The sequence below is a fragment of the Phoca vitulina genome, unplaced genomic scaffold (assembly GCF_004348235.1).
Source record: "Phoca vitulina isolate PV1807 unplaced genomic scaffold, GSC_HSeal_1.0 scaffold32, whole genome shotgun sequence".
NCBI classification, from domain to species: domain Eukaryota; kingdom Metazoa; phylum Chordata; class Mammalia; order Carnivora; family Phocidae; genus Phoca; species Phoca vitulina.
Genome location: NW_022589735.1, coordinates 23,203,410 through 23,227,219, shown reverse-complemented (window position 1 = coordinate 23,227,219; position 23,810 = coordinate 23,203,410). Strand labels below are relative to the sequence as shown.

Genomic DNA, 23,810 nt, shown 5'->3' with positions numbered 1-23,810 from the left:
CTTCCTTCCTTCCTTCCTTCCTTCCTTCCTTCCTTCCTTCCTTCCTTCCTTCCTTCCTTCCTTTCTTTCTTTCTTTCTTTCTTTCTTTCTTTCTTTCTTTTTCTTTCTTTCAGAGAGAGAACACACCAGTGCACGTGCACATGGGACTGGGGGGACAAAAGGGAGAAGGAGAGAGAGAATCCCAAGCAGGCTTCATGCCCAGCACCGGGGCCCCATGCCGGGCTCGGTCTTACAACTCTGAGATCATGATCTGAGCCTAAATCAAGAGTCCTATGCTTAACCTACTGTGCCCTGGGAGGACAGCTGCGCAGGATGCACAACCTTCATAAAGAAGAGAGTGCTCAGGCAAGGGAACGTTTGGTGTGGGGTTATATACATTTTTTTTTTTTTTTACATAAAAAGTTACAAATCATTAGGCAAAGGATGTTTCAGAAAGTTACAGACTTTATCTTAAGTTTCTCCTACATGCAGAGCTGTATAATCTTACGAAAACCAGGGAAGTTGCTTCTTTTTTCTTATCTTTTGTGTTCAGATTGTTCCTTTTTTGGCTATTATTTTAATGAAGCAGATGTACAGTGTGTGCTCAGGGCAGAAATAGAGCCCATGCTTTGAGGTTTTGCAGCGTCGTTTTTGACCTTGGTAAATGTTTAAGTATGGCTTTCCCTGGGCACCCAGGAGCGGGCCCACAAACATGAAAAGCCGAAAATTTCCTTTATCAATACCTATCTGTTGATTGCACAGATTCTTCTTGAACCTGGTAAAATATGAGAATGTTCATAGATCTGGAGAATTGTACTTGCAAGAGAATACAGACTATCATCCTATTAATAGGTGAGCTGTGAGGTTGATATTCTCTTATGTATATAACTTTTCCTACATTTTAATCATGGTTTAGAACGAGGCTTTGAGAATGGTGTACAGTAGAATGGAATAGAAGGCCACGGAATATGTTTTCCTTTATTAAGACTCTGCAGTAAAGTCCTTGCCTTCCATGGCTCTTAAAAATGGGTTTTCCCATGGGGCACCTGGGTGGCTCCATCGGTTGGCGTCCGACTCTTGATTTTGGCTCGGGTTATGATCTCAGGGTCATGAGATCCAGCCCCACGTTGGGCTCTGCTCGGGGTGTGGAGCCTGCTTGAGATTCTCTCTCTCCCTCTCTCTCTGCCCTTCTCACCCCACCCCCACTTGTGTGTGTGTGTGCATGCATGTGCTCTCTCTCTCTCTCTCTCTAGGGGAAAAATGGGTTTTCCCAGCTTTTTCGTTAGTAGTCGACCATCATTGGCATCCATAATATTTCCAAGTTGGCTGTCCCCTTTGATCTTTCTGTGATAGACAGCCATTTGGGGAGTTTAGTCAATAAGGTAAATTATTGTCAATGGTGCATATTTGCCAACCTGAACTCGAGTTCTCATTGTCCAATGTGTAGGTATCTACAGAAGCTTATTGCTACCTTGGGGGAAAATAGTAAATCTCTGGTCTTATGTTCATTCACGTGTTGGCATTTGTGTTCTCCGGGTTCATATGATCACACTGGCAAACCCAAGTAACTGCCTTCAGGCGGGTGGCATAGATGCCTCTTTCTCTGGATGTTAAGACAGAAAGCCAACAGAGAAAAGGTACCTGGGAGACAGTTCTTCTCCCAGGAGTCTGTAGTTCTCCTGCCCAATAAGAGACTTTTATTCCCTCATCCACTTTTGCAGCTTTTTGCTGTAAAACAAATGGATAGATGCACCTGCTCTCAAAACGCCGGTCATAAGTCCATCTCTGGAAGTCGGCCACTCCCAGGATTAGCAGCTTGCTTCTGTGCACCTCGTTGTGACTGGAGCTGCTCATGTTCAGAACTCCTGCCTGGGCTGTTGGTGGTTATTGTCACATCCCTGGCTTGAAAATGGTTTGAGTGAACTTTTTTTGTGAATGTATGAGCCTTCTTGAGTCTAACAGCTGAGGTTAATAGGAACAAATGAGTGTCTTGGAAAAGTGTTTTCCCATTTTCCTGGGTGTTAAGCCACAATAAGCCATCTGTGATGTCCGGTGGAAGAACTCTTTCTTTGGGTTTTGTGCAATTATGGGAAGAGCTTGGATAGGTTTTCTTGGTAGAGTCTTCTGTTCCTGAATTGGAGCCTCAAGGCTATAATGAAGTCTGTATGTGGCGACCCTGAATTTGGTGATTATCTCCTATAGTATTGGGGGATTATCTCAAAAATTTGATGTGACAACAAAGATAATGATGAGATGAAGTGATATTGCTTAGGGAATATGCTGAAGATTGCCTGAGGACAAGTAGGGTCTTAGAAGGGAAGGTGAGGCAAAGGGAAGGTAATGGAAGACTTAATAAGCATCCTTAATGCTTTTGAGTGGGTGTGGGATGGGAACAGAAGACCACCGACATGACTAATTGGTGAGCAATATAAAAGAGAAGGCAGGGTTTGTTAGCTACACGCTTTATGGCTGTTCTTTGGAAAGGTAAAATAACTAACATGTATCTAAATAAGCAATATGTGTCATGTACCCCCTGTGAACGGGCACAGTGCTAAGTATATTTATACACATTGTCTCATTTAATCTAGATTGTAGTTCTTTTCTTTTTAGATTGTAATTCTTATTCAGCTAGTGAGTAGCAAAACTGAGACTTAAATTCCCATCTATAACTTCAAATTTTCTTTTCTTTTGCAACGCAGCCTTTACTGCTCATAAAGGTTTCAAATGATTCCGTCTGGAATACATGAGAAAAGTACCATTTTCCATGTCAGTGATTAACAACCATAACATCAAGTAACTACTTGAAAACTTACGATGTTCAAACATTTGGTTTACTTTAATAAAGATGAAGGAGGTCATTGCTTCTGTATTTTACCTTATGTCACCAAAGTTGATTCAAGGAGACTGTGGTAGAACGATTTTTATCCATAATTAATCATCCTATAAAATATATCTTATTTAGTCCTTTTCATCTGTCTCTATCTAACTGGGTGTTCAGAAAGACACACAGAGATGAGATTGAAGCCAATACTCAATTATCCATGAAGGTGAGGTAGAGGATCACTGAAGACTGTAATAAAATCCGGATGGTATCTGAGCCTATGCTCCACTTTGGGGTTCCCGTCTTGGCCCCCCTCCAATTCAGATCGGACAACTTTTTCACATGTGTCCCTGGCGGCGCTGCATCTCAACCAAACCACGTGGCATGGTAGTCCAGGGAAAGATTCTTGGGAAGGAGACATGAATTATTCTAGCTGGATGTGGCAAATAGGTTTCCTCTCACACATCAACTCCTACCCGTTGATGGTCACTGTCTATAGTATGGAATTGAGAATGATTCTTTAGCCCACAGAAAGGCTGGACTGGCCAGGACCTTTGATGGTTACTCATATCTGTCATGAGTCTAGGATGGGGAAGTGAGAGGCAGCATGGGCGACACATACTTGCTGTCCCTTTTCTGCTCTCTTCAGTGTATCATTTATGTTTCCCTCTCTGTGCAAAAAAATCCTGAAGCTTTGAATAAAGAAGTTACTCCATTTCAATGATAATCATTAAGGAAACTGTCTTAATTGTCTTGTTCTTGTCTTAGGAATTCATTCATTCACTTATAAAGATTTATTTATTTGAGAGAGAGAGAGAGAGAGAGCGCATGAGTGGGGGGGAGGGGCAGAAGGAGAAGAAGCAGGCTCCCCGCTGAGCAGGGAGCCCCATGCGGGACTCAATCCCAGGACCCCGGGATCATGACCTGAGCTGAAGGCAGATGCTTAACCGACTGAGCCACCCGGACACCCTTTAGGAATCTATTTTGATAAATGTAGAATTAATTTGGTGTGGCAAAATGCTTACCTTCTAACATAAAAGGTCTGCAGATAAGTTGACCATTTGCTATTGTTAAAAATCTGCAAGTCTGAAGGTGTTAGAAACTGCCAGGCCAGTCTTCTGTCCGTCCTGCCTGGCTGTCTGTGTGTGCCTTTATCCTTCTTTTCATTCTTCCCCTTATGTTTCCCTTTTTCCCTTTTCTTTCCTTTCTGCCCTCCCCTTTTTTCTCTCCCTCTCTCCCTTTCTCCCTTCCTTTACAACATGAAACAGACGTTAGATATTTACCTTAATTTTTTTCACATACTGTTTCATATTTGAAACTTACAAATATGTATTTATCTTGATTTATGTAACTGACGTCAGTCACGAGGATCCCTGTCTGTGCATATAGCGAGTCCTAGGGAAGAAGAGCCAAGTTGCTTCTTGGGGCCTGGGAGGTTCTTTGTGATCTGATCTTTCACCCCTTCAGCCTCATTATTTGTTAAGAGCAACCCCATCTAGCCCTGTACACACACACACACACACACACACACACACACACACACACACACACACCCCTCATTGGAACCATCCTTAACTATTGGGAGAGCCAAAGTCTGGCCATTCTTTCAGTTTTCTGTGCCTCTGTGTATGCTGCACTTTTTTCTGGAATATCCTAATTTCATCCATCTGCCTTTGGACCCAGTTCAGGTTTCCCTCTCTGGCAAGCTTTTCCTGACCTAGTTGTCCTTCTCCCTTGTTAGCATCTTGTAATATACCAGCACTGATATACTACTCTTCTAAATCACGGTGAGGATGCCCTGGGTACTATTTGTTCAGCCCTTTCTGTGTGCCAAGGACGGTGCTAAGGGCCATACTTGGATTATCTTGAAATTATATGATAACTTAGTGGAGTAGAATTACGATCTTACTGCAGAAAGTGAAGTAGGCAGAAGTGACTGGCCCAGGAGCACAGTTGCTTGAGGGTGATGGAGCCTTTTCAGCAGAACTTAAACGGTGGATTTATAGATTTTGCTCTCCCGCATTGTGAGCTCCTGGACGTCATGGACAATTTGATTGATTTTGTGTCTCTGCTACGGTCTGACAGGTGGTATAGGCTCAAAATGTTTGTTTGTCCCATAAAATTTGAAATCTTATTTTTGATAGGCTAAGCAGTCTTTCTGTTACCTCTCCAAATTTTAGAATATAGGAATGTACAATAAACTGATTTTCTTTATTTATTTTTCCTCAGATTTTTATGTATTTTCTGCCAATTTAACAGCCATGTATCCTCAGCATCACATTTTGGCTGTAGCCTTAGTTTTGAATTTAACGTGTTCAAAAGAAAGAGGGAACTTTAAAATTCCCACCATCTGAAAGATTGAGTGAGATTTCTTTCGTTCTTTTTTTAAATTTTGTCTTTTTTTAATAAAGATTTTATTTATATATTAGAGAGAATGAGTAGGGGGTAGAAGCAGAGGGAGAAGCAGACTCTCCGCTGAGCAGGGAGCCCGATGTGGGGCTCGATCCTAGGGCCCTTGGGATCATGACCTGAGCCGAAGGCAGACGTTCAACTGACTGAGCCACCCAGGCGCCCCGATTCTACTATCTATTTACCACCACTGATTTATCAGCAAGGGTGGTGGTTCTTCTTTTTGATGGACAGACAGCCTTCCTTGAGAAGAAGTATGTGGAGTTTTACTTTCTACCTTCTTTACTTTCTACATCCTACCTTTAGGATGCAGTAGTTTTATGTCAGGCCGGTTGGTGATCACGGAATCCAGTCATGACTGGATATGTGTCATTTCCCATCGTGTTAGGGTAGAAAAATGGACCTCCCATGGGTGCTGGAGATAACCAAACTTCATTGTGCCCTGATTATTTCTTCTTTAATGAAACAATAAGAAGGAATATTTGACTGATTTAAATTCAAAGAATACAAATTGATAAGTTTATTAAAAATCACCACTACCTGCTCTGACTGATGGGTCTGACCGTGTAGGTGTTCCGAGCTGGGAGTCACAATTTGGACTTAATTACAGTTAATTACAGGCATGGCTAGTTGTAACAGACTTGCCACTTAATGTTTATTTTGTCCTGTTGTTTTTAGAATCAGGAAAGTAACTATTAATATAGCACCACGTGGCAGCCACAAAAGAGCAAAGTAGAATGTTTTTAAAAAGGAAGTTTGGGGAATTAAACACTAAGTGACAGCGTAGTACACTTCGCTTAACCTTGATTGTCATCAGGCTGGGTTTAACGTGTTTCATAGCGCTCCATTGGAACGAACTTTGAGGGCTTAGCTGAGAAAATGTCTTTTTCCTTTTAAAAAGATTTTATTTATTTGAGAGAGAGCAAGAGAGGGGGAGAGAGAGCGAGCAAGAGTCAGCTAGTGCACAAGCAGGGGAGAGGGGCGGGGGGGGGGCGGAGAAGCAGACTCCCCACTGAGCAGGGAGCCTGACATGGGGGCTGGATCCCAGGACCCCAGGATCATGACCTGAGCCAAAGGCAGACCACTCACCAACAGAGCCACCCAGGCGCCCCGAAAATTTTCAAAATGAAAAAAAGCGCTAAAAATACTTTTCCCTATGGTTTGTACGTAGACTTTGGGCTCTTTTATCATGGGCTTCTGGGATATTTTCCTAGTTGCCAAGACTCTGAGCACTTGAGCTTGAAGAATCATTCCAGAGACTTTCCTCCTTCACATCTTCTTCCCTGGTTTCAGCTCCAACGGAGCCTTTTGTCGTCCCCAAGAAAGGAAAGAAGAAAGGACCCGGAGCCCCACACTGGGAGGGAGACTCAGACCAGCTTCCCTGACATTTCAGAAGTGTTCCTTCCCAGAGGCTCCCTCACTCTTTGCCTGTCAGCACGAGGCTTTTTTGTTTCATTTTCCCTCCACATCTTATTTCTCGTAGGTGAAAAAGAACATCACAGCCAAAGATGAACTATTCTTCATTTTCTTCCAAGTCACATTTTTCTCTTCCTGCCCGTGGAGGCCCCTGCCACGTACAATGGCGTGTTGTAACCTTCCAGCTCATGGTTTCCTATGTTCACTAAATGTTAGTGTCTTTATAACCCATCTATAGTATTTCTAATTCTGTACATTTCGAGGTGGGATGCTATGCTGTACCTGTTCTTTGACAATGTGCTTCTTTTTCCCCACTCAGCATTATACTTTGGATGTATAGGCTAGTTCATTTACGTCCATTATAGCAACGGTTATTTCGGTGCCTATTTCTGACATTTATTTTGACTTCAAAATGTTTTCCCACTGCTTCTATCTTTCTCCTTTCTTTCTTTATGTTGGGTGATGTGAGGATTTTTTAAAATTCTTTTTTTTCCTCCAACAGCTTAGATGTTACACAATTTGTTTCCTCTCTTTCAGTGGTTACTCAATAATTTTTAGCAAATATGTATATTTAGTGACATCTGAAGTTAGTGAGAATTCCTCTTCTTCCCACACACTGTAACGACCCTTAGAAACCTTCATTCTAATCCCCCTTCCTCCCTCTATCCACATTATCGATGTCCAAGGTTTTATTTCTGTCTTGTTTTTCCAACTTCCTTCAAATTAGTTGTTATGATTATGTTAATGACAGTATTTATTTTCAGTGAGTTTTTATTCAGCCTTACGAGGATGCTGACCTGTTTCTTGGCTCCTCAAGCTCCTTCCTTCTGGGTCCTGTTTTTCTTCTTGCTTGTCTTCCTTCTTAGCACATCTTGGAGCCACCACTTTTGCTCTTAATCTTTGTGTCTGAAAATGCCTTTCACCTTTTCTTCTCCCTGAAAGGTAGCTTACCTGTGTATAGATTTCCAGGCTGACTCATTTCCTTTTAGAACTTTGAAGGAGATTTTAATCAATTATTTCACATCAATTTTTATTTGAACAGTCTAGGTATCTACCTATATCTACCTATATCTACATTTCTAATATCTAGACATAAGTGTAACGATTTTATACACTCTTGCCTTCAAGAAGAGGATCTGTTAAATCTCAAAGAGGCTCTGTTAAAGTCAGCATCACTCTTGGGAACAGGAGATACTGCATTGTATTATAATGCAGTGATGTCCTTTTGGTGATTGAGGTGTATAAGATTGTTTGGTCTTTTTTTTTTTTTTAAAGATTTATTTATTTGAGAGAGAATGCATGAGAGGGGGAAGGGTCAGAGGGAGAAGCAGACTCCCTGCTGAGCAGGGAGCCCGATTCGGGAATCAATCCTGGGACTCTAGGATCATGGCCTGAACCAATGACAGTTGCTTAACCAACTGAGCCACCCAGGTGCCCCAGTTGTTTGGTCTTTCGAGACCTTGTATCTGCTTTTTACTCTGTGTGTGTGTGTGTGTGTGTGTGTGTGTGTGTGTGTGTGTGTATGTTGTGTGCCTTTCCTCTCTGCCACTACTTCCAGCTACAACTGATTGACTAAATGTAGTAATTCTCTTCCTTCAATCTGCTGTTTCCTTCCCCACTGATACATTGTTTCTCCCTGGCTACATGCTAGGACCCTAGATAATTGGACATGTTAATAACGTATGGGTTCATCTGATGTTGTTGCTGTGTTGTCTGTGTGTTCTTACTAAAACTGTTTTATTTTTTTAAAGAAGATTTACTTATTTATTTTTAGAGAGAGAGCGCGCATGCGCGCGCGCACACACACACACACACACACACACACACACAAGTGGGGGGGGCAGAGAGAGAGACTCTCAAGCAGACTCCCCACTGAGTGCAGAGCAGGATGCGGGGCTCAATCCCACGACCCTGAGATCATGACCTGAGCCAAAACCAAGAGTCAGATGCTTAACCAACTGAGCCACCCAGGTGCCCTCTAAAATTGTTTTATGACTGGCTAAGTGACAAGCAACAGTCCTCGTACTCTGGACACATGTTCTGAAGCTGGCTTGCGTGGGTTCATATGCCAGCCCCATACTTCCATACCATACAACCCCAGCTCATTCTCTAACCCCTGAGCCTCCGTTTCTTCACTCCTAAAATGGGGATGATGATCGCAGTATCTATCTTCTTGAGTGGTTGTGTGTTTTAAGTTAATGAAGACATGTAACAGGTCAGGGCAATGCCTGGCCCTATAAACAATATGGTGAGTTAAACACTTTAAAACAGCTCTCGAATTTCTTCTCAAGTCCCGTGTACAGTTTGAGGGTCTGTGCAACCAAAGTTGGAAAAAGGCATCCAGGATGAAGCATATCTCAGTTGGTGAAAGCCTGAACTTGGAAGCTGTCTATTTCTGTGACCACAGGGCATTGAGTACAATGTGCGGGCTTATTCAAGTGTTTGCTTCTGCCGGAGAAGCAGGAGGTCTGGGCAGCGACTGTCACCCAGGATCATCAGCGAGTGAAGATGTGACATTTTAGAAATCATAATGTGAATTAGTGGGGAAGCGTTTATTTGCTTTATAAATATTTGATTTGCATCCAACCTTTCAGTTTAGCCCGATGCCCCCATCCAAGGATGGGAACACTGGAAGGCGTGAATTTGAGCTGCAGGGTTTTTTTTCAGTAATTCGTGATGTGACCGTGACCAAGTCCTTTCAATTGTCTGTCCTTTAATTGGACTGTTATAAGGGCAAATGAGATAATAAATGTGTCTGGCTTTTAGCTAGCTTTTTAAGTGCTTAAAATAACTAAGGGGATGATAACACATTTTAGCCATGTAGCAATAATTACTATAATGCTTCAAATGAAAATATGTGGTTTTTATCATTTTGGATTAAGTTTTTCGAATCAGCAGAGTTGGTTCACGTTCAGTTATTTCATGGCTTTAGGGCTTGCCACATTTATTTTACTTTGCTTAGGATTTATCCCCTACCAACCCCCCAAATGATTTGAGGATGCTTCTCAAAAGGTGTAGACGGTTAACATAAACGTTGTTGATGAAAAATTTGTAAAAAAGTGACCATGGAGGAATTTTATTCCAGTTTCTCATTTCCTCTAATTGGATGTTTATCCTTCCCAGTAGCTACAACCAAGTGATGTCAGTCTGTCCATCTCTTCTTACTCCACCTTTAGTTCGTTAAGAGTACATTCATTCATTGGAGGCCAGCTGTGGACCCAGTACTGAAATTAATTATTATGAAGGCAACTAACCTTTGTTGAGCATGGTCCCATTCTATGAGAGAGATGCTCCGATTAGGGGCTTAGAAAGTTTAAGTCATTTTCCTGAGGTCACAGAACTGGTCAGAGGTGGAAAGTCACGAGGAACTGAGATCTGCCAGAATCTGGATCCTAGAGCCCAGGCTCCTCAGTCATTCACCTTAGTGTTTTCTCTGACCTCACTGTTGGGAGAACCCAAAGGGGAAAAATAATTCTCACTTTCTGGAGAAGTTCAGAAGTAATTTCTAGAATCAACTTACATAAATTCCCAGGCCGTGTGAGAAAAATTCCCTGGTAGTACATCAACATGTGTAAAATGCCCAAGTGGGGCTGTAGGAGGTGTGGACACAGTTGAGAGAAGCCATGTAAAAGGGAGTTAAGATTTTAAATAAGTTTTAAGAGCAGCAGGCCATATATATATGATAGATAACCTTACCTATGACTGGACCTCAGCAGACAGTTCTAGGATTTTGGTCTATAGACCAAGCGCTTGTGTAAGTCAGAAGAGAGGAGAATTTCAGAAACTCTTAATCTGAGGAAATGATAAGGATTCTTTCCAAAATAGGTACAGTGGAAGTTTCTAGAACTCCTTTCAATACCAGCTTTGCTTTAATGTCCTTCCTTACCAAATTCCCTTCCTCCTCTGTCATGATTAATTTTCCCATTTTTAAAAAGATTTTATTTATTTATTTGACAGAGAGAACGCGAGAGAGGGAACACAAGCTTGGGGAGAGGGAGAAGCAGGCTTCCCGCTGAGCAAGGAGCCCGATGCGGGACTCAATCCCAGGACTCTGGGACCATGACCTGAGCCAAAGGCAGACACTTAATGACTGAGCCACCCAGGCACCCCAATTTTCCCATTTTTATATCACAAGTTAACATTTAATTCATGTACTCCCCTCCCCCCACCCCTGCCCCCTTGAAGGCTCATGGAATACTATTACTTATTCATGGGGTCACTTTTATTTGGGTCAGCAGAGTGGCTCTTGCCTCATTAATAACCATGCAGGGGTGACAGTATTTTAAATTTCTGTAGATGAACAAACCGATGTTTAGAGGGATTAAGTATCCTGCACACAACCATTTAGCTAGTAAGTGGTCAAGCCAGAAATGAAATCTAAGCTTCTCTGGTTCCAAAATATGTGTGTGTTTCCTATGAGTCACACTACATGATATTCTGAGCAGTTAGTTGATATTTAAAAGGCATGAACCAAAGCCACCCACCCAGAAGTAACTTGCACCACCCAATAGTTACTGTGCTGTAAATTCCAATAATTGAGATGCATCCCTTTTGAATTGTTTAGCCTCTCTCTCCACGAACTGTTTCAGTTAATGAGTATTCTTTATGTCTTACGGACCCTCACACAGCCCTTTAATGTGTATTTAGTTAAATATAGACATACTTTTGGCTGCTCAAATGGGAGAAGACCCCCAGCTAACAGTGGCTCACACAACTAGGATGACTGATTGCTGGCTTAGTGGCTTAATGTATTGGGGCTTACATTACTGTGATGCTTTTGGCCTTTTTCTTATGGTTATAAGATAGCTGCTGCAGACCCAGGGCATCCCCCTCTTGGTTGGGGCTGGAGGAAGGGAAGGAAGAGGGTATTGCCAGCCAGATGTTAATTCTATCCAAAAAAGAAAAGCCCACCTAATTAGTCCTCCAGCAACCTCTTGCTTCTGACTTGAGGTCAGAGCTGCATCACGTGACTACAAAAGAGTCTGGGAACGTGGGTATTTCTGTAATGGAGCAGGCAGAGGAGGAGAGGGATGGGAATGGCATTGGGTCAGCCCGTTGCTAGGCTGTCCGCAACGTACAAGGTGTGTTCATCACAAGTACTTTCAGAGACAGCAAAGAACATTATCTCCATGGGACAGATGATGGAAATAAGGTCCGTGAAGTCTAAATGACTTCCCAAGGTCATATAACAAGTTCGAATATCTGGACTCCGAGCCTTTGCTTTCCTGCATTCCAGGCAAGTGCGTCCGTCTACACTCTTTGCCCAGGGAGGAGGGAGCAGTTCAGGGAATATGACATTACTGTGTTGGCTCTGAAATCCTCCTCCTTAGAGGCAGAAATCTCTTGAGACAGCATGAGTATGCATGCAGGAGGCTCCAAAAGCCCGGACAGGCGACAGGCTTGGGGCGAGGGAATGACACGGTTTCTGCCCGGTTTGGCTCAGGACTGGACCTTGAACATGAATTCTGAACGTAGCTTTCCTGTTTCTGCCTCCTATACAGTTCTGGGCGGACGGTCTGGTAGGACATTTCAGCGAAGCCATTGAAAACACTTCTCTGGGGACGCCTGGGTGGCTTAGTCGGTTAAGCGTCTGCCTTCGGCTCAGGTCATGATCTCAGGGTCCTGGGATCGAGCCCCACTTCGGGCTCCCTGCTCAGCGGGAAGCCTGCTTCTCCCTCTGTCTGCCACTCCCCCTGCTTGTGTTCTCTCTCTGAAAAATAAATAAAATCTTTAAAAACAAACAAACAAACAAACAAACCACTTCTCTCTTCCCTTCTTTGTCTTTTGACCTAGTTTGGGATGGGCAATTGTGGTCTCACTTCTGTGTTGACTGAGTCCTGGCCACACTTTAATAAAGAGCCTCATTATTTGGCTTGTGTGTGTAGTGGCTTTTTTTCACACGCTGTTACACAAAAACTGGTTTCTCAGGAGATGGGGGGGGGCGTGTCTTTTTCTGATGAACACATTTCCCTGCATTTTCTTTGGGACTGTTATCCTGCAAGGATCCTAGAACTGGACTTGGAAGGTCACAGTCCTGAGTTTTATGAAGGATCCAGGTGACAATGGAGGAAGGGACTGGACAGGCACCACGTTCATTTCCATGAGGTAGCCTCCTCCCCGATCCGTCCTCTGCTGGGGCTGTTTCCACGGGCACAGTAAACATTCATTTGTAGTTCTCGTCCTCATCAAACACCAAGAGGCTTTTTAATCTTTGTCGCCACAGAATTTGACAAATAGAAGCATTAAATAACTGAACAGAAAAAAAAGAGAGAGAGCTTGGTTTTATTGAATATTTGGTTTAAAGGTTAACCAAGAGAGCTTATTTATTTTTGTTCATGCTGCTGGAAATAGTTACGTAATGTCATGGCTCAAGGTTCTACTTAGCAAGCAGGATATTTTATTTTTTTAATTATTTTTTAAAGATTTTATTTATTTATTTGACAGAGAGAGTGAGAGAGCACAAGCAGGGGGAGCGGCAGAGGGAGAGGGAGAAGCAGGCTCCCTGGGGAGCAGGGAGCCCGATGCAGGACTCGATCTCAGGACCCTGGGATCATGACCTGAGCCAAAGGCAGATGCTTAACCGACTGAGCCACCCAGGTGCCCTGCAAGCAGGATATTTTAGATCTAAGTTGGATCCGGTGTGTTTGGTTCTGTAGGTTGTGGTTGTGGCTGTCAGCTACGACTTCCTAGTTGTGCAGTTTTCCACATGGAGACTGTTTGTTAGGATGCTTGCGAATGTCTCATGACCTGATTCATTCTTATTATTCCTTCCTCTCTTGTGTACCATTCATGATCCCTTATTTTTATTAGTTAACTTATGTTTATTTATTCACAAGGCTCTGAAATAGAAAAGTATTCAGAATAGGTTGTGGAATTAAAAGCATCCCTTCCACTTCTGATCCTCAGCGACTCAGCTCACCTCCCTTAAGCCACACTTACCATCCTTTCTAGAATATTCTTTCAGAGCTATTTTATGCATATAGAAATATATGTTCTCCCCCTTAACAAAACTACACAAGTAGTAGCATAGAGTTGTGTTAGATTTTAAACTCAGTTACTTCCTAGATCACTTTCTTCAATAGTATATAACAGTTTTCCTCATCGTGTATTTATTTATTTGTTTGTTTATTTATTTATTTATTTTAAAGATTTTATTTATTTGACAGAGAATGTGCACAAGCAGGGGGAGTGGCAGGCAGAGGGAGAGGGAGAAGCAGACTCCCCACCGAGTAGGGACCGTGATGCGGGACTCGATCCCAGGACCCTGGGGTCATGACCAGAACCAAAGGCAGACGCGCAACCAACTGAACCACCCAGGCGCCCCTCTCATCATGTTTTAATGTCATACTATCCCATTTTGTGGAAAGCCCTAATGGGTTGAACTCCATCCCTTATTAGTGGACATTTAGATAGTTTCTAGTCATTTGCTAAGATACAAGCAGTGTTGTAACAGATGATCCTATGTGTTCACAATCACACGTGCAAACATATCAATAGGACAAGCTTCACGCAAAGAAGCAGAATTAGCTGGTCAAAGAGCATGTACATTTCTGACCTGGCAGCCTGCTCTCCGCAGGGGTCATGTGGGTGCATCCTCACACCTGCACTGGCATAGTGTGTTACAGAACTGGTTGATCTTTTTGCGACACAACAGATCAAAAAGTGGTATCTCATTTTCTTCCTAGGATTGAGGTTGAGCATCTTTTAAAAAAAAATGGTTTAAGATACATTTTTAGTTCCTTTTCTATGACCTACTGTTTATGGCCTTTATCCATTTTTTTCTGGTGGATTGCTTGTCTCTTAAGGATTTGTAGGAACTTACATATACCAGGGAAATGAGTCCTTTGTCTGAACAGTTGTGAACGTTTTCCCCACATGGTGTTGGTCTTTTTACTCTCTTTTACTGTAGGTTTGATCAGGTGCAGAAAACAGAAGTTTGATGTAGTAAAATATCTCCGTGTTTTGAGGCTCTGGGGTTTTTGCCAGTTAAAAGGCCTTCCTTTTTGTGAGCTTACAAAATAATTCTTAGGTAATTTTGTCAGTGCTTTCATTTTCTAAATCTTTCTAATATCGGAATCTTTCATCCACCTGGAGTTTTCTTTTTCTTTTTTTTAAAGATTTTTCTTTTTCTTTTTTTTAAAGATTTTAAAGATTTTATTTGTCAGAGAGAGAGAGAGAGAGAGAGAATGCACAAACAGGGGGAGTGGCAGGTTACCCGCTCAGCAAGGAGCCCCATGCAGGACTCGATCCCAGGACTCTGGGATCATGACCTGAGCCGAAGGCAGACGCTTAACAACTGAGCCACCCAGGCATCCCTGGAGTTTTTCTTGATATATTTGGTATAAGGCACTGGTTCAACAATCAAATCATTTTTCCATAAACTGTATGATCCCCCCTGATTTAATCGTCTGCCTTTATGGTCCTGTAAAATTCTCAGTGTATTGGGTCAATTTTGGACTTTCTGTTCTCTTCCTCTGGCTTCTCAGTTATTTTATATGCCAGCATCACATGGTTTTAATTATTATTTTATCTAGTAACCTATCAGAGCTGCTTCTCCCTTATTCTTCCTTTTGGGAGTTTCCCTGGCTATTTTCCCTATGTTGACTTTCTTAACAAATCCATGACTGTAATTACTTTATTCAGTATCTGTTTCTTAAGCACCACTTTTGTGCTGAGCACTGCCCTGTGTTCCTTACTAGAAAGGAAATGCAGGATGTGCAAGACACTGTCTTAGACCAGACCGTAGGGCTTGTAACCTCACTGAGGGGGAAATGCACACGGAGAAGGCAGCTGGGGTTGCTGCATCTGAGCCCCTCGCTCTGGAGAGCTGGCTAAGCAGAGGTCCTCACGCCAGCAGGTAACCCGATCATGAGGCAGGCCCCTCTCATGGAGCTCCAGACCCTCTTCCTGCTAATGACCCTCACTGCCCAATTCATCTTGGAGGGTGGGCTTCCAGTATAGTATGTTTTGGGTATCAGAGCAGTTGCATTGGGAAGCTGAAGCTTGTGGTGGGGTATTTTCTGGGGACACATTCTGTGTTATGCCTGCAGGTTCCTCTAGATCTCTGGTGAAGACCATTGACCATAGCTCTAGAAAGCAAACCCATTGAACTGTCATGCTTGCTCTCTGAAACCTTTCTTATTAACATCCACATGAAAAATGAATATAAAGATGTTTTAGTATCTATCATTGTGATTCCTCTAACTCCCCCACAATTGAGCTTAAAACTGGTCACATAGATCATGATCCCGGGGTCCTGGGATGGATACCCGCTTCACCTCCCTGCTCAGTGGGGAGTCTGCTTCTCCCTCTCCCTCTGCCCCTCCCCCGGTTCATGCTCTCTCTCTCTCTCTCTCTCAAATAAATAAAATCTTAAAAAAAACTATCATATATATTGATCATATGGACTAGAATGGGAATATTTTTGCAGGTGGATTTTAATACTTGACGTGGAATCAGTTGTTGAATAACTACGATATTTAGGATGGTTTTGTTTTCTATATAGAAATATTATTTTGTGGTTTTGATGGGCAGCCCTCACCCTTGACCCCTGGCACACTTGCCCATCTTCCTACTTCACAGACTGCCTTGACCTTCCAGCTGTCTTCTGCATTTGGGGTTCCTCAGGACTTGGCCGTGTGTCCTGTCCTTTTCTTTCCACCTCCTCTGAGAACAGTACCTGAATAGCGTTACCTTCCAAGTTCATTCCCATAGTCCAGACTTCTCCTCTCAGTGACTTGCATATACTGCTGCCTATTTGGCATCTGCACTCCAATGACGGTGGCCAGCATGGAATCTTTTCTTTCCTCCCCCCGCAGCCCCCCCCCACCAGCCCACTGGCCCCAGGAAATGGCACGGCCATCCACTGTGTTTTTCAGAGTAGAAGCTCAGCCACCTAGGATTCTTTTCTTTCTTTTATCACTCCCACATTCAGCCCATCAGCAAGTTCTAGCAAGATCTGCAAACTCTGTCTCTAGCACGCCCACTGTCTCCATTTCCATGGCAACCCCCACCTCCCGGTCCAGGTCATGGGGATACTAAGTACAACCAATCAGACGCAGTAGAACTTCCTCCCTTGTATCCTCCCTGTGTCCTCTGGTTTCCCTTACAGTAAGGATGAACCCTTAAAGCTATAAACCAGAGATCCTGACATCCTTCTGCCTAATACCCTTCAGTGGGCTCCCGCTGAGCCTGGACTGAAATCCAGTCTTGATTCCGTGGCCAACAATGTCCTGCACGTCTGATCCCGATTTGTATCTTCAAATTCATCTCTTTCCACTCTGCACGGTGATCATTTAGTGTCAAACACCCTGGGTATCCTTTTATTTCCTTAAGCACGCTAAGCTGTTGGAAGTCCACGGCCTCTCCACGTGCTATTTGCCCTGCCTAGAATGTTCTTCTCCTGGCTGTTTAGGTGACTGGCTCTCCCGCTTATCCAGGTCTCTCCTGAAATGGTACTTCTTCTCCACATGTCCTCCCTGATGCGCACATCTACCTTTCATCTCTTGTGTGTTTCCTTCAGAGCAGTGGCCACAGACAGAATTACTTTATTAAATGGCTCCAAGTCTGCTTTCTTGACTTTGTCTTTCTTTCCTGGTGGAAGTTCGCTCCATGCAGCCGATCTTCTGTCTGCTGCGAATCCTACCGTATGGCTGGTATGGAGCCCAGTGCCTGGTGCATAGTGAGTCTTGCTAAAAGATATTTAACAAATGAAAGGATAAACAAAAGAATAAGCAGCAGTTAAGGCTGGGGATTACATGGAAAGGAGAAGAAAATGTTTTGTTTTGTTTTTTTCCTTCACTCTAGTGTCGAAATAGGTACCGTGATAAAATGAAACCAAAATAAACTCATTTTAGGTGTCGAGTAAGCCCCTTGTGGTAAAAAGCAACTTTGTGATAACAGATTTTTCTGGGGAAGTTACTGAAGAAGAATTGTTTTCTGGACTTCCTGTGGAATTGCAAAATTATGTTGCTGTAATGGCTTAGCATTTAGTAGGACGTGTTCTGCACACATTTGAGAAATGACGTAGATTTATTTCATTCATACTATGCTTTAGTATTCCCCTCTTCCATGAGCTTATTTAATTAACCTTAGGGCCTATGCGGTGATTAGGATAGTCTGTACTAAATGAGAAGTAACAAGGCAGTTCATTTAACAAGCGTGGGTCCTGTCCTCAAGGAGCCTCACTGACGAGTAGGGGTGATAATCTTCCGAAGAAATCCTTACCGTCCACTGTGGTTTCAGTAAACATCATTAAGAGGCACATACAGGAATCATGAAACAAAGGAGAGAGAGTTTGCAGATTTGGCTCGAGCATGGATGATGTCCTGAAAAGAGGTGACTGTGGAGTTGAGTCTTAAAGGAATAAGAGTTTGCTGTGTGGGAAGACTTTCCAGGCCAGAGTCCACAAACACATGGAAGCGCCATTGCAGTAGCATGTTCTAGAATCCGTGCAACCAGAGGGAACAGGCACTGAGGTTAAAGAGACAGACAAAACCAGATGGCAGCATGGGGGCCTTTAATGGTTTTAATCCTGACAGCCACCGGCTGTTATAATTCACATTTTATAAAGGTCATTAAAGGATGGACGATAGCTTCCCGTAGAAGACTCTGGTAGTGGAGATGGAAGGCATGCAGGAGATCTCCCAAGAAAGTACAGAGACAGGGAAGAGTCAGAGATAGTCCCCAGGAGAGCAGCGGCACTTAGCTGGGGAGGAGGAAGGTGGATTTTTAAGGAAAGGGTTGGATCCTTCAAAGTGGCAGCAGATTAAAAAAAAAAAAAAAAAAAAGAGCCATATGTCACACAAGCCAAGAGAAGAGATCTTTTTTAGGAGGGAAGGCGTGATTAGTGTCAGGTAGATCAGGTAAAAAGTCAGATGGAAGGGCCGGATTTCATAATTAAGGTGTCTTTAGTGACCTTAACAAGAGTAGAGGTGGTGGGCTGGTGGGGGCAAAAGCCACTTGGGCTTTTGTTGGGGGAATGAAAGAGAACTGGGAAAAGCATTATCACCTGCAGGGCAGAGCCAGCCGTGGGGATGATTGTCCAGAGCAGGCGCTAGGGGGTTGGGGGGGATGGTCCCATGGGATGTGGAGGGTTCCGCTAAGCAAGAAGGCACCAGCAGCCCCCGTCCACCCGTAGCAGCCGGGACATCGGATCCCCGGCTTGGAGGTTACCTGGGCGGGCCCACCTGCAGGTGAAAGGGGGAGGCTGCTTAGGACATTGGGGAGGTCACAGGTGAAGCGATGGGCGTGAATGCTGAGGAGCAGCGCGGACAGAGAGGCAGGTGCACTGTGAGTGATGGAGGGAGGGCCAGGCCTGGACAGATAGGAGACTCTTGGGGAGCAGTCTCCGGGTTCTCCCTCTAACCTGGCATTTCTCCCCTGGTTACCTGGGAGGGTACCTTCCTGCTGCATTTATGCCGCTGTTGCCCAGAACAGCGTGGGGCAAGCCTGTCTTGGAATTACCCTCAGATTCTGTGGCTCAGCTTATCGCTCTCTGGAGTCTTGGGGTGGAGTTTTGGGGGTGGATTTGAGTTTTTGCCAAGTCATCCAGAGCCAAGCTTGGTGAAGAAAGTAGACAATCAAGCTGGGTAATACCATTTTCAGTAGAAATGGAAATGCGGATTTAAATAACAGAACTGTTTTTCTTATGTGGCTTGTGCCAGGCCCTGACATCAGTTTCTAAAGAAAGCAGTGACAGCATCTTTGGAATGTATATAGCCTCTCAGAGTCACCCGTTTGAGGATGCATTCTTTTGGATGTAAACATCTTAAGAGATTTCGGGATCACATTCCTTTAGAGTTATACAGTACCCAGTAAACACCCCGATACAAAGTCGAGCAGGCTCCTAACATTGTATCAGTACAGCCTTTCGGTATATGTTATAGAAATCCTTGATGCCAGCGAGGTATTGGAAGTGGCGAGACTGAACAAGAATATTTCTATAGCCCACTTGGCCTGCTCTGTACTTGTGATCTGTTTCTTTACCGGAAACTGGAAAACCATCTTTCTTGTCTATTAGCATTTGGCCAACACTTTAAGGTCCCTAGATGAAAACGCATGACAGAAGGCTTACCTCAAGCCGTTATATCGCCAAATTGGACGTCATCTGTTAAAACTTGGTATGTTTATGAGAGAATCTGCTGGGTTCTCCAGCTCCTCGAGGTACCAGAAAGAAGCGGTAAATTTTGCTGTCAAGTTCCTGTCCACCAATGGCAGAGTTCAAATAGTAGTAGCCTGGGAAATAGCTACGCCCTGCAGAATAATTAACCTGGAATGGCAATTGGTAGCCAAAATGGGAAGATCGTTTGCCTGACTCTAGAAGAGCAGAGTCCATGGGCTCCAACCTGGGAGCAGACCTGTTCTGCCCGCCTCCGCTGAGATTCACTTACCTGAGAATGTACTGTTCTTGTTTGGGTGGCTCTCATCTCATGCTTTCTGCTCGAGTTGGCTACTTACCACAAGACAAAGAATATGTCATCTTTCTTGGGCAGGGGCGGGGGGGCACCACTGGCATCCTGGCAGACTCCCAGAACTACAGCATGGTTGGCACCCCTGGCTTCCTGGCTCTAAATGTCAGGAGCCCCCACAAGTCACTGTTGCAGTCAGAAATGTCACCGAACATTTCCAGATGCCTCTGATTGTTTATGGACTCCCAGAGCCTGGTGGACTTGTTTACTGAGAAGCCAGGGAAGACAGGAAACTTTCTTTTCTGTCCCTTTTATTGTCTGCCTGCCTATCTATCTATCTATCTATCTATCTATCTATCATCTATTTGCACATCTGTCTCCTTTTTCTTTTTCTTTTTTTTTTATTGCGGTGTAAGGAATGACAGGAATTTTAAAAAAGAAACTTTTTAATTTTTTTTAAAGATTTTATTTGACAGAGAGAGACACAGCGAGAGAGGGAACACAAGCAGGGAGAGTGGGAGAGGGAGAAGCAGGCTTCCCAGCGAGCAGGGAGCCCGATGCGGGGCTCGATCCCAGGACCCTGGGATCATGACCTGAGCCAAAGGCAGACGCCTAACGACTGAGCCACCCAGGCACCTTAAAAAAGAATCTTTATTAAAGGAAGATTGGAAGCAAGTTCATAATCGAAGGGAAGGCTAAGGAAGGACAGAAGAAAAGAGAAGGTAGAGTCATAGATAGAGAAGCTGGAAGAAATGTTTCTACCACCTTTGTGGTCCCTTGTGATTTTCTCCCCGAAGCCGATGAGATTTCCTGTAAGAACGCGCATGTGCAGTTGCATTATAGGCTATAACTGACCACAGAGGTACCACAAATAGATTCCACTGAGAACATGGCTAGAATTGAGGAAGGGTTTTAGATCCAGACGCTTGATGCAGAGAACAGGTTGTTCCTAAGGCTAAGTCCATTGCGGCTCCACCGAGGCAGGGGGGTGCATTACTGATGGGCCCAAGCCCCTTCTCTTAAAATGATGTAACTTACCCAATCCTCCAGGAGCATCGACCCCAGAATAATTCCAGCTCCCGGCCAGCAAGTGTCCAATTTCAGTTTTTGCAAAATGAAGTTCTCCTTTAGTGCCAATACCATTTTCTCAAAATAGCGTACCTGGCTAGCATTTAAGTGTTACCCCTTTAGCTCGCCACGATCGCTAAAAGTCATGCGTTATGTATCTTTCGACTCTGCACTAACCCTGTGGACCATTCATGCCATACTGAAGCTGACTTTCTACTTTATTTTTTCAGTTGTTCATGGTGGACAACGGAGCAGATGACTGGAGAATAGCCATGACTTATGAGCGTATTTTCTTCATCTGCTTGGAAATACTGGTGTGTGCTATCCATCCCATACCTGGGAATTACACGTTCACATGGACGGCCCGGCTTGCCTTCTCCTATGCCCCATCCACAACCACCGCCGATGTGGACATTATTTTATCTATACCGATGTTCTTAAGACTCTATCTGATCGCCAGAGTCATGCTCTTACATAGCAAACTTTTCACCGATGCCTCCTCTAGAAGCATCGGAGCACTGAATAAGATAAACTTCAATACCCGTTTTGTTATGAAGACTCTAATGACTATCTGTCCAGGAACTGTGCTCTTGGTGTTTAGTATCTCATTATGGATAATTGCCGCATGGACCGTCCGAGCTTGTGAAAGGTAAGTTTGTTTCTTTTCCTGGGGATGTAATTTGGAAGTGGGAGGACGAACACATTTTAGACCTGAGGCACATAGTGACTCACTCTTGAAAATGTTGGATTCTCTGGTGTTTTAAACGAGTCTGACAAAACTTGACTTCACATTTTTGCTTACAGTAATGACTTGATGATGATGATGTACTTTTTCCTTTTTTTTTTTTTTTTTAGAGAGAGAGAGAGAGGAGAGCATGACAGGGGTTGGGGGGAGAGGGGCAGAGGGAGCCAAGAGAAACTTAAGCAGGCTCCACGCCCAGCATGCAGCTCTACTGGGGGCTGATCTCACGATGCTGAGATCATGCCCTGAGTTGAAATCAAGAGTCAGACACTGAACCAGTTGAGCCACCCAGGTGCCCTGATTATGCATTTTTCTTTCTGATTGGATCAGTTTTCTACAGAGGGCTGTTTTTATACTCTGTGCCAAAATTTGGGAACCTACAGATTTTGTAGGAGATTTCTATCTGAAATGTCTGTTTAATGGTAACACTGGATCATTTTGGTGCCACACTGGTTATAGCGTGGATTATTGTTGAGACAGAAAGCCAGTGGAAACGTGGTGATTCAGGCTGTTGGAACTTTCGGGAATATTTCAGTGTGGTCTGTTGATCGTACTGCCTATTGAACGTGGTGTTCATGTGATTACTGATAAGGAGCTTATAGGTATAATATTTGGTTTTTATTGAACTCAACAGTTAGTGAGAAGGGTAAGTGTGGATTTGTTTTATTGTCTGAGGTGCTCTGGTGGTTTGGAGCTAGACACACATCCTTAGAATTCAGGAACTGCCCAGTGAGTCTGAATTAATTAGTAATAGCATCAGTGATACTAACCTTGGCATTTAACAAACAAACAAAAATAGATTTGTTATATAAATAAGAGGGACCCTATCCTAATGAGGACTGAAACCTCATGTAACCTTGGTTAAGAATATCTAAATTGAAATTAGCAATAGACAGGAACGATTTAGTAATTGTTAGAACTGTTAAATCTTAGGATGTTCTTTGTAGTGACCAGATGTTTTTTAGTTTAGCTTTTGAAAATCGAAGGTATATACGTATACAGTTTAACAAAGAAAAATATCTGTATGAGAATTGTTGCAAAAATAGCAAACCTGCAATACCCCTTCCCCATTTTGATTTTTCAGAAGCAGTCACTCAAAGATCTTTTAGTCAGTTTTTTTGGTAATTGCTTTTCATATTTCTGAATGATATTGCTTATTTTGCTACCTCTAGGTTTTTCATCTAGCTTTTTAGGAAAGTTGGGGTTTTAGTTTTCTTTCACACGTACATACCCCTTTCATGACTGAACCCCCCCAAAAGAGTAATTTCTATCTTTCCAATAAGTTATGTTGACACCGATGATCTGCATTCTACGCTGACATCCTTATGACTATGTAAACTGCATTTGTGGTTGAACAGCGTATAGTATCTTATTAGCATTTTGCTTTTTCTGCACATCTTTTTATTTTCCTTCATTCCCCCCATATTATGTAAATATTCTTTTGCTAGATTCATGTATATTGAGCAATCTAGCAATTTCACCTTGAAAAACAATTCTTACTTCTAACCTGCTTGCCCATCACATTGGGGATTTCCTCAGGCTTCTTTGTATGTTGGGTACCCTTTTTCTTGAACCCCGTTTCTCCCTCGTTTTCCACCTATCCTTCATTTTGGCAGAATTCATCTTCCAGTAACTTTTAAGAAAAGGTAGCGGGTAAGAGAGAGAATTTTTTGAGAGCTTGAGATATGGCCATTCTTCTTTCCCTACTTCTTTGATAACGGGGCTGGATTTAAAACTCTAGATTGGAAATCATTTTTACTCAGAATATCGAAGCCTTTATTTTCCTCTGGCATCCAGGATCCAGCAGTCTGATACTATCCTCAATTTTTGATGCTTTTTTTTTTTTTTTTTTCCTGGAAGCTTTTAGGATTGGTGTTCTACAGTTGCAACAGGATACATCTTGGTGTGACTCTATTTTAATCTAGAGTACTGGGAATATAATAGGCCTGTTCAATCTTGGAATGAT

General features: G+C 43.2%; 1 protein-coding gene across 2 annotated transcripts in view; it reads left to right on the top strand.

Annotated features, from left to right (window-relative positions):
- KCNN2 (potassium calcium-activated channel subfamily N member 2) overlaps positions 1 to 23,810 on the top strand; it is a 481,118-nt gene that overhangs the window by 350,723 nt on the left and 106,585 nt on the right. For both annotated transcript variants that reach the window (XM_032425402.1, XM_032425403.1), the window contains one exon: positions 21,333 to 21,751. In XM_032425402.1, coding sequence (XP_032281293.1) covers positions 21,333 to 21,751 — 419 coding nt within the window. The remainder of the gene's footprint in view (positions 1 to 21,332; positions 21,752 to 23,810) is intronic.